The sequence below is a fragment of the Falco biarmicus genome, chromosome 1 (genome assembly GCF_023638135.1).
Source record: "Falco biarmicus isolate bFalBia1 chromosome 1, bFalBia1.pri, whole genome shotgun sequence".
In the NCBI taxonomy this organism is placed as follows: Eukaryota; Metazoa; Chordata; class Aves; order Falconiformes; family Falconidae; genus Falco; species Falco biarmicus.
This window is the reverse complement of record NC_079288.1, coordinates 20,753,949-20,766,475: the sequence shown is the minus strand read 5'-3', so window position 1 is coordinate 20,766,475 and position 12,527 is coordinate 20,753,949. Positions and strand designations below refer to the sequence as shown.

At 41.9% G+C, this 12,527-nt stretch overlaps 1 protein-coding gene across 1 annotated transcript; it reads right to left on the bottom strand.

Moving 5' to 3' along the window:
* Positions 1-2,796: 2,796 nt before the first annotated feature.
* On the bottom strand, positions 2,797-8,085 carry PSPH (phosphoserine phosphatase). The gene is made up of 5 exons (XM_056336824.1): positions 7,767-8,085; positions 6,960-7,094; positions 5,200-5,345; positions 4,275-4,423; positions 2,797-2,983 (listed from the first exon to the last, which is right to left on the bottom strand). Exons 1-5 carry the CDS (start codon positions 7,985-7,987, stop codon positions 2,873-2,875), a joined length of 762 nt encoding a protein of 253 aa, XP_056192799.1. The 5' UTR covers positions 7,988-8,085; the 3' UTR covers positions 2,797-2,872.
* Positions 8,086-12,527: the final 4,442 nt, after the last annotated feature.

Sequence of the window (12,527 nt, the reverse complement as noted above, 5' to 3'; positions counted from 1 at the left end):
GTGAACGATGCCTGGAAGGGTCTCTGGTAATTACCAATTCTTGTTCCACTGTAACGAAGACACAATCAAAACTCAAGTTTGGTAGTCCTTTAGCCTTCCTAGAAAAGACTGCAAACTGTTCTTTAAAGAAGTCCCCTCATGCAAATTGAATATAGAAGTTAAAGTGATCCTGCCTCACTGAATAATCGTATTAAAATAAAAGGTTTGATGTGAAGCGGTGTGCCTCCCCACGCTCCTGGTCGGGAGACTGAGCTGAAGGCCAGGTATTACTTTGCCTGACACGTGCTACTCTCCACACTTTGCTCTACTGTGATGTGTGATATGTTCAGGTGAATCAGTAGCTTGGTTGTAACATGGAAATTTCCTTGGTGCTGCTTTGTTCCCTCCTATTTTTTCCCAGTATTTTACAGACGAAAGAGCTTAGCCACTCACTAAGTAAAGTAATCCTTTTGGTACCTCCTGGGCTAGAGGTCAGGCTTGATATTTGCCCACTGGAAGGGGGGTGATATGTGGTGTTTTTTTTTTCAAACCGGTCAGACCTAAAGAGCTCTTGTGAAATCATTGGCACGACGCTGTGTTTCCATAGCGCTCAAACTGGCAGAAGACACTGCTGTGAATGTTAACATCTCCGTGGGACCGAGCCTCCCGTGCGGGCCTCTGGCTGTGGCATTGGGGAATTTACGTATGCTGGAAGTGAGGCATGGCACGGCGTTGGTAGGATCAGGGCCTGTAGCTAGAGATGATTAGCTAGATTGTGGATTTTATATTTTTTTAGTGGCCTTTTAATTCACTAGCAAACTGCAGCAAACACACACAAACAGCAGAATCGCAGAGGAACACAATGAGAGCAGAAGGAGTTTATGCTTGTCCTTCTCGTGCCGTCTTGACTAAACAAAAGCATGATTGTATATGAGCTGCCCTCGGAGCTGGCTGAGATTTTTCTCAGGAAGAACTTGAAAGCGATCATCTTCAATACTCCCAGACGGGTTCTGGTGAGCAGCCTGCCAGCTATTGTCTGTCTCGGCTTCTGTGAAGTTTTTTAAACCCTGTATATGATATTCAGTATAGCTGTTTATATGTCTGCCTTTCTCTAAAAAGCCATCCGAAGTTTGTTTCTGGATTTGTTTTCTTTTAACCCTTCTACTTCCCTCGTATTTAAGTGTTCTGTTGTAACTTCAGGCAACTATTGCCTCAGGTTTTTTGCCAGAAGTGTTAAGACGGTGTCACCGAGTGCTGCCAGTCACCCTCGCTGGGGCTTTGTTAATGCCTCTTGCTCCTATATCCTTTCTGATGGTGTCACAGAATGGGCAGAACCAGTTATTTGTTTTAATTCTTGGTGATGCTTAAACAATTGGACAGGAGCTCTCTCACTGCACCTTGATTTAATGTTACTATATTAAGGAAATCTGGCGCAAGTGATGAAAAACTGTGATGCTCCTGTGTGATTATCAGTGCGAGATTTGGAAGGCAGGCACATCGCTCATTTCTCTTCCTATCTATGAAATACGTGGTGAGGTGAAAGAGAATTAGCACACAGCCTAATCTTCCGTTTCCAGAAAAATACCGGGACTGACTATTCCTAAGTACCCAGAAGATAAGAGCCTGCGTAGATTTTTTTTCCAAGACAAATCATGTCATTTCTCGTGTGGTGGTGTTACGTGGATGGAAGGAAGTGGCAGATGTGACATACATTTTAACGTTAGTAAAGCTTTTCACATTACCAGAGGTGATGCTTGTAAGTCAGGGAAATAACAGTACCGCGATGTGTCAGCAGAGCTGGTTAAAAAGACGCTCGGTTGAGTTGTCGGGAACTTGCTGACAAAAACGCAGCATGTATCAAGTGTCTTCTGTGTAAAGGCCCGCTTGGATCAGACGCTGCAGCCACACTAAACAAATCCTTACGGAACTGGGATTCCTTCGCTGAAGCTCGGAGAAGTACTAGGACAGGTTAGATTTATTTCTAGCACAGTTTGAGGGTGGTTGATCCACACTTGAGGCAGAGAGTAAGTTTCGCAGTATTTTTTTAATTGGTAGACTGGGGTTTTTTAAAGGTTGTAGGTTGATGGGGGTGGATTGTTCAGTAATTGTAACACTTAAGTAAACAGTGTGACTGCTTTACAAAATCACCATTTGGGAATTTAGTTTAAAGTATTTTAATGAAGTATGGGAACCACTGTATGAATCACCTTAAAATAGGCTTCTTGGACACAGATGAATATTGCATGTATCTCAGGTCTGCGTGCATCTCGTGTCTTTCAGACTGCGGGTTGGGTAACAGTGGTGTTGAGTAACAGGTGACATCTGGGGTTCTCCTATAGCCTTATTTTAATGAAATCACTGATACTTCGTAGTATCTCCTACCGATCTGTTCACTGTTTAACCTAGTCCTGAGATTCCTTGGAATGGAAAGTACTTACACTGTTTATCTTTTAGACTACATTATTGATAATTATTATTATTACTGATTAGACAAACTTCTCATTTGTGGCCCCCTTCCTTTGCCACCCAAAATAAATAGAGGTATGCACTTCAATGACTCTGAAATAATAGACGTGCGCTATTGACCAGGGGCCAATCCATTAATGTAGTTTTAACTTACTGCTAATTGTCTACTTTTTGTCTTCACTTGTGAGTGAATAATAACTGACTTCTTCCACCTTGGGAAAGACGCTTAAAAAATCTTACCGTTTTCATTACAAAAAAATTGAGAGGAATGGTGCTATTTGCAACACAAGTTTCAGGCCAGACAGGAAGGCACCCAACACCCAGAATCTATTAAAAAATCCAGAACACAACTTTGCAAACAAATAAATGTTTAATTGCATTGTATAATGGGTATATAGTTGTTAAATATATTACTTTACTGTATAATTTATCGTTCTTCCAGTTCCTTTAGCAGTTCATCAAAGTGAGTAATGTACCATTTAGCTTTCTCCTTTACTTGCTTTCTGATTACATTTCCTCCGAATCCAATGAAGCAGTCCTGCCAAAACAGAATGAATGGGCACATACGTTATTGCAGTCCCATGTAAGGAATGGAGCTTCTCAGCAATTAAGTTTGGATTTAAGACTGGATTTTTAAATTATGGTATTCCTCCCTGGCTCTTCCCCTGTTTTACTTTGCATGTTAAATTTTTCAACTTCATTAACAATTCTTTTTGCACCACTTTGGTTATCAGAGTTTTCAGGAAGTTGTCTCTCAGTGCCTCGTTAACTTCAAGATAGTTCAGATCTGAGATTTCTCTGAAAATCGGAGGTAAATGTGATGCAACATAGGGCCTTACGATTCAAGAACGAGTTAACATCCGAATGGGCATGCAGCATCTCACAATTATCCCTATACTGTTTATCTTAACTCTGTTTACGTCATTTGATAGATACCCAAAAGTAAACATTAACCATATCTTCAATCATTAACCAGGAGCAATCATCATTTCTACATCTTAGAAAACCATCTGCAGTGAAAGTGCAGTGTTTAAAATTTCCACGGCTGCTTTTTTGCCTTTAGGTGGAAAGCATTAAGCAAATGCTAAGCTGCTTGGGTCATGCACATGTTTAACAGTAAAGGACCAGCCATCATAACTCACGTCAGCTGTAGCTGTCAGAGTTTGTTCCTGGGCATTTCCAGGCGCTGGGACATCTGTCCCTCAGATTGGTGACGGAGGTGTATTAGGGTGCTTTTATGTAGAGAAAGGTGCTGAAGGGGAGAAGGAATTAAGATCTCTCCTCTGTGAAATGACCGTTTATAGAAGTTGTCTTTCTCTTCATGTATTATTTCACCCTGTCAGGGCTGGTACCTTCAAAGGTATCATCACTGCACAGTGAGATGGACCCTCCTGCTCGGCCACTATCAGGTGAACGTGCACCAGATCTGTGCCAGACCTTCACACTAAGCACCATTACCCAGTGTTCAGAATCAGGCTCTTGGTCGGGTAAGACCTCTGCACAGAAGCAAGTGCTTACTGTGGTGATGTAAAGGGCAGATGTGATAATATATATCAGCTTGATTTGTGACAGGTTCCTAGACTGTCACAGTCCTGCTAGACCCAGCCAGCACCCTGGCTTAGAGGTTGACACCCTTACGGAGATTGTCTGAACTGAGAGAAATCAACCATGGCATTTCCAGGCTGAAACTACCTGCGCAGATCTCTTTCAGGCTGTGGGAAATGCTAAAGATCTCCCCTGAAGTCCTATAAAGAATTCAAACCGCACTTTTTTTGCCCCCAAAGGATTTGCTCAAAGGGAATTTAGAATTCCAGTTCTTGAATACTTACAGCAGGGGGACAGGCTTCCATGTCTGTAGCTCCATCTCCAATCATAACGACTTTCTTAAAGTGGAACTGTTCCTTCAGGTGAGTAATAACCTTTCCTTTCCCCCCTGATTCAGCTGTTGGTTGTGTTTCATCAAATCCTGCATATTCTCCTAGAACACAGTGGAAGGACAAAGTTAGACACAGAGCATATTTTTCTGTAAATGAAGAAAGATACATGCCTATGGTATTTACTTCAGAAAGCAGCTAATTACATTCAGTCTTGTATGCCTTACAATATCAGCATCCCAAAAACATAATCAGAAGGCAAGTGTGAAAACTAGGATTTTACCCAAGTCTTCAGGGGGGTATTTTCCAAGACCTGAAATGCTAAGACAAAACCAGAAACCCTGTGTGGGTAGTGTTACAAATCCATTCCCAGTCACTCTTTTTACACCAGAATGATGACATTTCAAAAGCAGCATCCAGTATGATGTATAGACAGTGTATGGAACACTGAGTAACCTCACTAACTACAGTTCTGCTTGATTACACTAGCTTAAAGTCCAGAGCAGCTCTGCTGAAGTGCATCGGTCTCCATACATACATCAAAGTCAAAGAAGTTTGCTGCTGAAAGCAGGTAAGCGTAATAAACTCTTTTAACTTGAAGGACAAGAGAAAACACAACTCTGCTGTTGGAAACTGTCATATGTTTTACCTTTGGCACAGCTTGCAATTAAAAAGTAACCACAGCTCTATTTCATATGGCTGGAAAGTGACCTGAACTCATGTTTTTGGTAAAGTCTTGTGATTTTCCTACTTGGAGCTAGCTGGATTGGTAACGAGGTCGTGTAGCCTGGACAGTATCTGTAAGCCCAGTATCTGTGACAGTTTGAACTAAAAAAGTGGCACTGATTAGCAGAGAAAAGAGGCTTAAGGGGAATCTCACCGTTAAAGTAAAACTTCAGCCTATTGGCAAAGACGTTTGCTGTTGGAATGTTCAGCTGCAAGGCCACGTGCTCCACAATGCTCTGAAACCCCCCGGACACCAGGAAGACCTGGACACCTCGTTGGTGAAGCCTGCTTACCAGCTCCCTGAGAAGAAAGAGCATCACTGAGTGTGAGTGCCTGGCAGCACCGAGGGATTCTGCTATAAATATATCTTTCCTAAACAAGGCTGCCCCGTACTTTGTGATATTCCAGTTTAGGTAGGATGTGTGCTGCTTTCCAGCTCCATCCATTTCTGCTGCCCAAAGATTTTCCTTCCTTCCCTGACAAGTTTGTGCATCCACCTTGCTTGAAAAGAGCTGAACAAAACCATCGTGTCTAGAGACAAACAGGTGTTTAGTTGCTCAGAAGCAAGCGCTCCCTAGAAATGTTTTCTTTACACTTTCATACTGTTTGCATTAGTTCCCTCGAACAAGTGAGAGCAGATCCAGTTCATATTTTTTCTGAAGTAGAACAACAGCAAGAAGGTTAATCTATAATGCAGAAAAAAGTAGCAAATGTGAGGGAGAAAAAGCCACTGTGCCAAAATGAAAAGTGGGCTGAAAAGTGTGCAAAGTGCAAACATTTTCTAACTCAGAGTTGGTTCCCTGGACGCTGGACATCAATGCCATATTTAGAAGAGGGCACCAGCGACAGAAAAGGAATCAAAAGTTTTCAGAGCCAGTTAATGTCAATGGGGCTTGAAGGCAGTTAAAAGTTTTACAGGATTTGGCTCTAGAAGCAGGAAGATCAGCATGCAGCAGTGCTGAGCAGCAGAAGTGGTAGCAGTAACAGCAGAAATGCTAAATACTGAAAAGCAAAGTGGAGGCTTAAAGCAGGCTACACAGAAAAGGAGGAAGAAAAGGAAGGAATGAAAAGGAGGAAGAAAAAGGAAGGAATGAAAAGGAAAGTCATGTGATTCTAAACAAGGAAACAATGTTCTCTTTGTAGTTACATCTAGCTATGCCTTCTACAGAAAAAGCTGAGCATGTGCTTCATTTCAAGGAGAAAATACAAACACAGTATCATCTAAAACTACTGTATGTGCTAAAAATATTTTAGACTTGGAGCTATGTCCAGATTTTGAAGTAAAGAAGTTTGTTTCAATTGTTTGAAACAATTTCAGTAGGAAAAAACCCCACCTTTTCAGTTTAAATATTTAGTGCTTATTCCAAACCCAAAGAATAGATACATATATACCTATTTCCCCTTTGTGATTTTTTAATACTTCTTTTAGGGACTTCTGTGCAGAATGAGTAGCTCTGAACAATGGATCCCCTAAGCTAAGTCCAGGGTGTGACTGCACACAGAAGTGTAACAAAGAGGTAACAGAATTGCAAGAAGAGACCAAGCCAGTAGTTCACACCAGGTATTAAATCTTCCCCCAATTCCATCACCCATCAAAAACCAGATGTGATTGAACCAATTAGTCTTCATGCCCCTTTAATCCTCAGGCCAGAAATTGAGCTTGCCAGCCAAAATACCAGCAAATACCTAAGACTGTTTTATTTTTACATGGGTGCTTAGCCATTTGACGTGGTCTCAGGCCGTTATAAGCTCCTGGTATAAGCTTTATACACAAACACCACAGAAATGGAGCAGCAAGGCAATCTAAACCACCTCTGTGGTCTTACAGCCTCACTAATGTCATAGAATTTTGTTGATTTATGTCATATGCTTTTGGAAGACTTTTTTTGTTACATCATTTGAAAATCTTCTTACCTGATTCCTGGTGTTAGCTGAGGTGGGTTGTCAGATATTAATTTCTGCACTTGCTCATAGGAGGGACGTATGAGACCTAGTCGTGCCGTTAAAGCTGCTTTGAATGTCACAGTGCCACCCATAGCTCTGCGGGTCCTAAACGATGATCCAGAGAAAGCAGACTGGTGACGCTTAACAAGTTGAGGCTTCTCCCAAGAACAGTTAAGTTACAGAAGGACAACAACCAACAAGGTAAGAGACGTTCTAGGTTATACTGTATCTATGCACTGAAAGGATTGGTGGCAACCACTAGTAGAAGATTCTCCACAGGCTGGAGCTCTTGTGAGAACCAGTGAGGCAAAGGAAAACTGCTTCATGCCCTCTGTGAGTGCACCGGAGCCACTGGCACCGTATTCCTAAACCGTGGCACAGGTGCCGTTCCCTGAAATCAATAGAACTTCTGCTACAAGCTTCAATGGAAACATCAGCCTCAGAGAAGCGTTAAAAGTTGTCCCTTCTCCTCCGTCTCATAATAAGGTTTGTGCTTAGCCAGGTTTAATGATGAGGGCTGAATTTAAGTCTACTGAAGAAGTTAACATTAGAAAGTTTATGTCAGTATTGTTTTGTTGAGTAGCTCCATAATTCCAGAAAAAGGAAGTTAATTCGTTATGCATTAATTCCACTTACTATTCCTAAAAACCTTTTTAAACTAGCAATCTCCTATGAGAGTTGAATTAATCCTTATTTTAAATTCCTTGTCACAGATTAGCCTTATCCACCCTTATGTTTTACTACTATTCCTACGAAGTAAAGAGCAAATATACATACATCTCTGCAACGGCATCTCCAACTCCACAGAACTTTGCAAGCTCGTCAATGCCTTCTTCCCTGATGACTGTACTGTCCACATCAAAGCATACTGCATCAGCATTGCGGAAGATTTCTTTCATCTCCAAGAGGGACGCCATCCTTTTAGGAACCTTCTTACTGTGAGGGGACAAGATAAAGTCTTTCTCTGAGTGACAGTACTGCACCGTATCTTGAGCCATTGGTGCAACTGATCTGGTTCTTGCGAGTAGGGACGAGCACAGCCTGGTAGCCAGCTTTTATCAAAGAGGGAGCGGCGGTGGTGGTCTGGCTCGGTTGCTGATTTGCTCTCTGCTGTTGCTGCCTACTGATGTTCAATTTACGTTACAGGTGGGCTGTGGAGCTTTGGTCAGTTGCTGATTTGCTCTCTGCAGGCTCGGCCCATTGATGTTCACATGGGGTTCAAGGTTGTAATACTTGGCATTTGCTGAACCATCAGACTGCCAACTGCTGTGTGGGACTTGCAGTCCTCTGTCTCATCTTGCCCTCACCGCTCAAATGGATCTTGATTTCTCATCAGACCCAGTCTAGTGTGTCAAATTAGTTGCTCCAGGAGACAGCCCTTAAGGTATTTGCTTGATCGCCGTAGACATAACGATCTTAAACCTATCAGTGAGTGGCTGTCCCTAAATCATGAAGGTTTAGATCCTTTTCTATGTCCTGATTAATACAAAGTAAATATTTTCATCATCTATGAATGCACAGATTTGGGCATTAGCACTGGGAATTAAGTCTTTTATAAAATCCATTAAAGTCTTGGGCTTTGAGAACTTCACTCAACCCATCACATCATGATACAACTTCTTCCATAACAATGCCTGACAAAAGTTTAATTTCTTCCCTTTTATATCTGTCCACTTAAGTATGTTGAGCACTTCTCCTGCAGATCAGAAGCACGAGGTGTTAATCAAGTATTTACCCTACTCATCTTCTGCTTCACCCTTTCATAAGGGAATTCAGTGTGGACTTTACTATTTGTCAATCTGTACACTTAGACAGACTTTCTATCTATCCCACTTCCCAGATCTTTAGAAAAGTTTTTGTTTGGTTGTCTCTAATCTCTTTAGACATCTCTCCGGACACGTCTTGTGTAATTGATCTGGGTAGCAGATTCTCTCTTTTTCTGGGATAGGGGAAAAAATATCATCAAACAGCATGTTATATACCTTCATTATGTTATATACCTTTATCTTTTGTTTTCCTCTCACTAAGCTCATTTATTTTCCTCCTATATATCGTGGATTTTGATTGTCTTCCACACGCAAGTTCCCCCAAAACATGTATTTTTTTCTCTTTTTGGACAAACTGTGCACCCCCCCAATATATCCAGTGACGATGGAGAAGGTGATGGTTATGTACCTCGCTGTGGAACAGTACCGGAGCTGATCAGCACTGACGTAGCTCACTGCCAGACAGGAGCCATCAGGGACCACATGCAGTAAGCACCCATGCTGTTTCCTGGGGTGCCTGCTGTGTGCCCATAGTTCATGGTCAAAGCAGGAACAGGAACCTTCGGTTTTATTCCCATGACTAGTAACCATATGGTGAATATTGAGATTAAGAAGTTTTTATGAAAAAATGCCATAATCACTGAAAAAAATGCATAGCACACATAGTCATCTTTTTTTCTGCTAATAAATGAGAATACTCCAGTCCTTCATTGAAAGGTAAAAGTTTGTATAAATGAAGCCACCAAACCTAAGTGGTGAAACCTTTTGTGAACAGCTAAGAGCCATATTTGTAAGAGATAATCTCTGTTTAACAAACAGGTAGATATGAAATAGCAAGAAACAGAGCAAGCAAGTCACATGAAAGGCAATTCTAACCCAAGGCAGCCATGAAACAGTACTGTTTGAGTCGGTTGTTCTAGTTATTCTTGAGCTTTTTTGCATGAACACACTACTATAGTAGCCAAAGTGGGTTCATGGCTTTTGCACAAGGTCGAGAAAATGACACAGTAGCTTCCTCAGTGCTCATCTGCGTCACAGGTGTGAGCGAGAATGGGCAAGCAGGTATCCCCCAGCCCATGCTTCCCTCCTATGTGTTTGGTTTGTGTGGGAAGGTAGGACAGAGCCTGGACTCAGCCTCCCCCGTGTGCTGGAAAGCACAGTGAGTGGGTGTGCAGTAAAGAGGAAAAATTCCAGAAAAGGGCTTTTACAAACTCCAGCTCTGGGAAGGGCAGAAACAGGGGCTGAACCATACTTTGACAAGTCTCTGCTCTTGGTGCATCAGAGCTGTTCCATGCACAGACATATTGTAAAATTCTGGACTAGACTTAGAAACACCACCAAAGAATTATTTGCTGCAGTCAGCACGTGGTTTTTATATTTTTCTGTAAAGACTGCACTGTACATGTAAACAATACAGTTGCATGCCATCAGCACAGCACGTAAGAGAAACCTCTCTCTCTTCAGTGGCCACAGACATAAAAACCTCTGAGAGAGACTGGTTCTGAGCTAAGACTTGGCAGTGGGTAGACAGGTGACACGTGAATTCCAAGTTTACTTTGCGTTAGCCTTGACTTGACATTGGCTTCACAACACTATGTTTGTATTTTCAGTGGAAGATTTTGATTTTTCTGAGCAGGAGGGCTTTGACTTTAGGGCAGCCCTTGATAGCCATTGCTAGATGTATTTGTGCAGTGGAATTAAAAAAACCCACATCCACTAACATTTTTTAACTGGCAGAGCATTAATTTTTTCCAGCCTCCTGGAAGATCTAGAAAGCCCACCAAAAATTCAGCCATGGGTTTGGTGCCAATTTAAAAGATTTGCTCTACTGGGCAAACTTGTTGCATCACTGTGGTGTGACATTTGCGTCACATTGTTCCAACACTGATTCCTTATTATGCAAAGCCATCACATTGCCTCATGCTACCCTGAGTCTGCACTGCAACATTACCACATTATGACGCAATGTCACTGTGTGGGGACACCACGCTGTGATGTGACTTCTTGGTGAGAACCTGAAATGTGTTTTTGGATACATGTCTTCAAAATTTTAATCTCTGAGGAAAATGTTATTGGTAGAAATGCACGTTGGGAGCAGGAAGGAAGAGACATTAACTTTTCCTTCTCTCAGGTATCCATATTTCCTATATTCCTTTCCCTTCTGAATGCCTCTAACAGTGATGATACCACCCCTGTGGTGGACTTTGCACTTTGATGGACAAATAAGACAAATTAGAGGAAGAATTATGGATACCAGTTGTGGAGCCATGCTTGGCATTAACCCAGTCCTCTCTTTGTTCCATGCAGTAACTCTTCCAAAAGAGTTTCAAGACATGGTTTATAGTGCCTAAAAATGACAAGCTGGAAGGGAAGAACTGTGTTATGAAATGCAGAAACCATCAGTAGTTCCTGATCTCCCTTGGCCTGTGATCTGCTAAAATCTTTCCACTTTCTGCTATAGCTGGGCACCGAGTCTTGGAAACCAGATCTGGTTTTGGCTAATGTGTCACCACACATGTTGGAGAACTTGTGAAGAATTGTAAAGTAGGAAAACTCATACAGAAGCAAAGAGGAGAACCTATGAAGGAAGCTTCAGCTATTGCAAGGAGTCTTGCTGGTGGGAAAAGTGAATTTCAGGAGTTAAAGTTGGTTCACTTGCAGTAAAATAAGGTTTTTCTGCCCTTGTTGGCAGAGCTCCAAGGGTCAGCATCAGCTCCAGAGGCTGGCAAATGCCATTCCAAATGGTAACGTGCCAATTTTAGTAATTTGTGAAGTGTTTTTTTCCCAGCCCTAAGCGTAAATGAGAACATAAGGCAAGGCTATTACTGACTGAGCAGTGGGCAACAGGAGTGTGGGAAAATAAAAGCAGGAGAGGTTCTGCTCCTTCCCTTGTTTTCAAAGTTTTCGCTGGGCCATCCTAGCATGGCATCCATGAGGAAGCTGCCTGGAATCCACCTCCAGGTAAGCGTGCATAGCAAATCAGGACAGGCACAGCAGCTTGTCCACATGTAGGCGTCACTTGGAAACATGACAAAAAAGTCTGAAGCTGTGTAAAACCTTTCTATGGACAAATCTCTTAACAGCTGTAGTGAGGGAGCAGCAATTTTTTATTCCATAGTGGTATAGGCCTCTACAGTTGGCAGAGATTAATTACCCTGAAATACAGGGCATCTGATTGCTTAAATGTATCAATGTTTTAATGAGATGGTAAGAAAGAAGACATTTCCACAAATAGTGAGTTCTGTCTCCATAGGAAAAACATGAGTAGAAAATCTTTTGACTTTTCTGCCATTGAATTTCAGGTAGGTAATCTATTCCTATAGATAGGTAATCTATTCCTCTCATTTGCATGCTGGAAAAGTCCAAGCAACAAACGTTTCAACATGTCTGATAATAAAATATTGTGGTGGAAAGCTGAAAAGAAGAAAATGGGGAAGAGAAGAAACAATGGGCAAAGACATGACTGGAGAAAATCTAAGAAAAGACTGACAGAGGGAGAGAATTAGGGTGAAACTTGAGATAAAGATGGAGAAAAATGAAATGACAAGTGGAATTCCCATGAGATCTCCTTGCTTCCAAACTATGAAGTACTTCATTAGGACATTTGGGGGGGAAATGGCATTTCCACAAGAAATAGCCCCATTTGTTAACACAGAGGGTAGAGTCACAGAAGCAAGCACAGGAATTATGTAAGACCACATGTCAAAGGAAAACAACTGAAATCTTTTTTGTTTGCTGACCCTTCAAAGAAGGGCACTTGCTGCACTGTGAA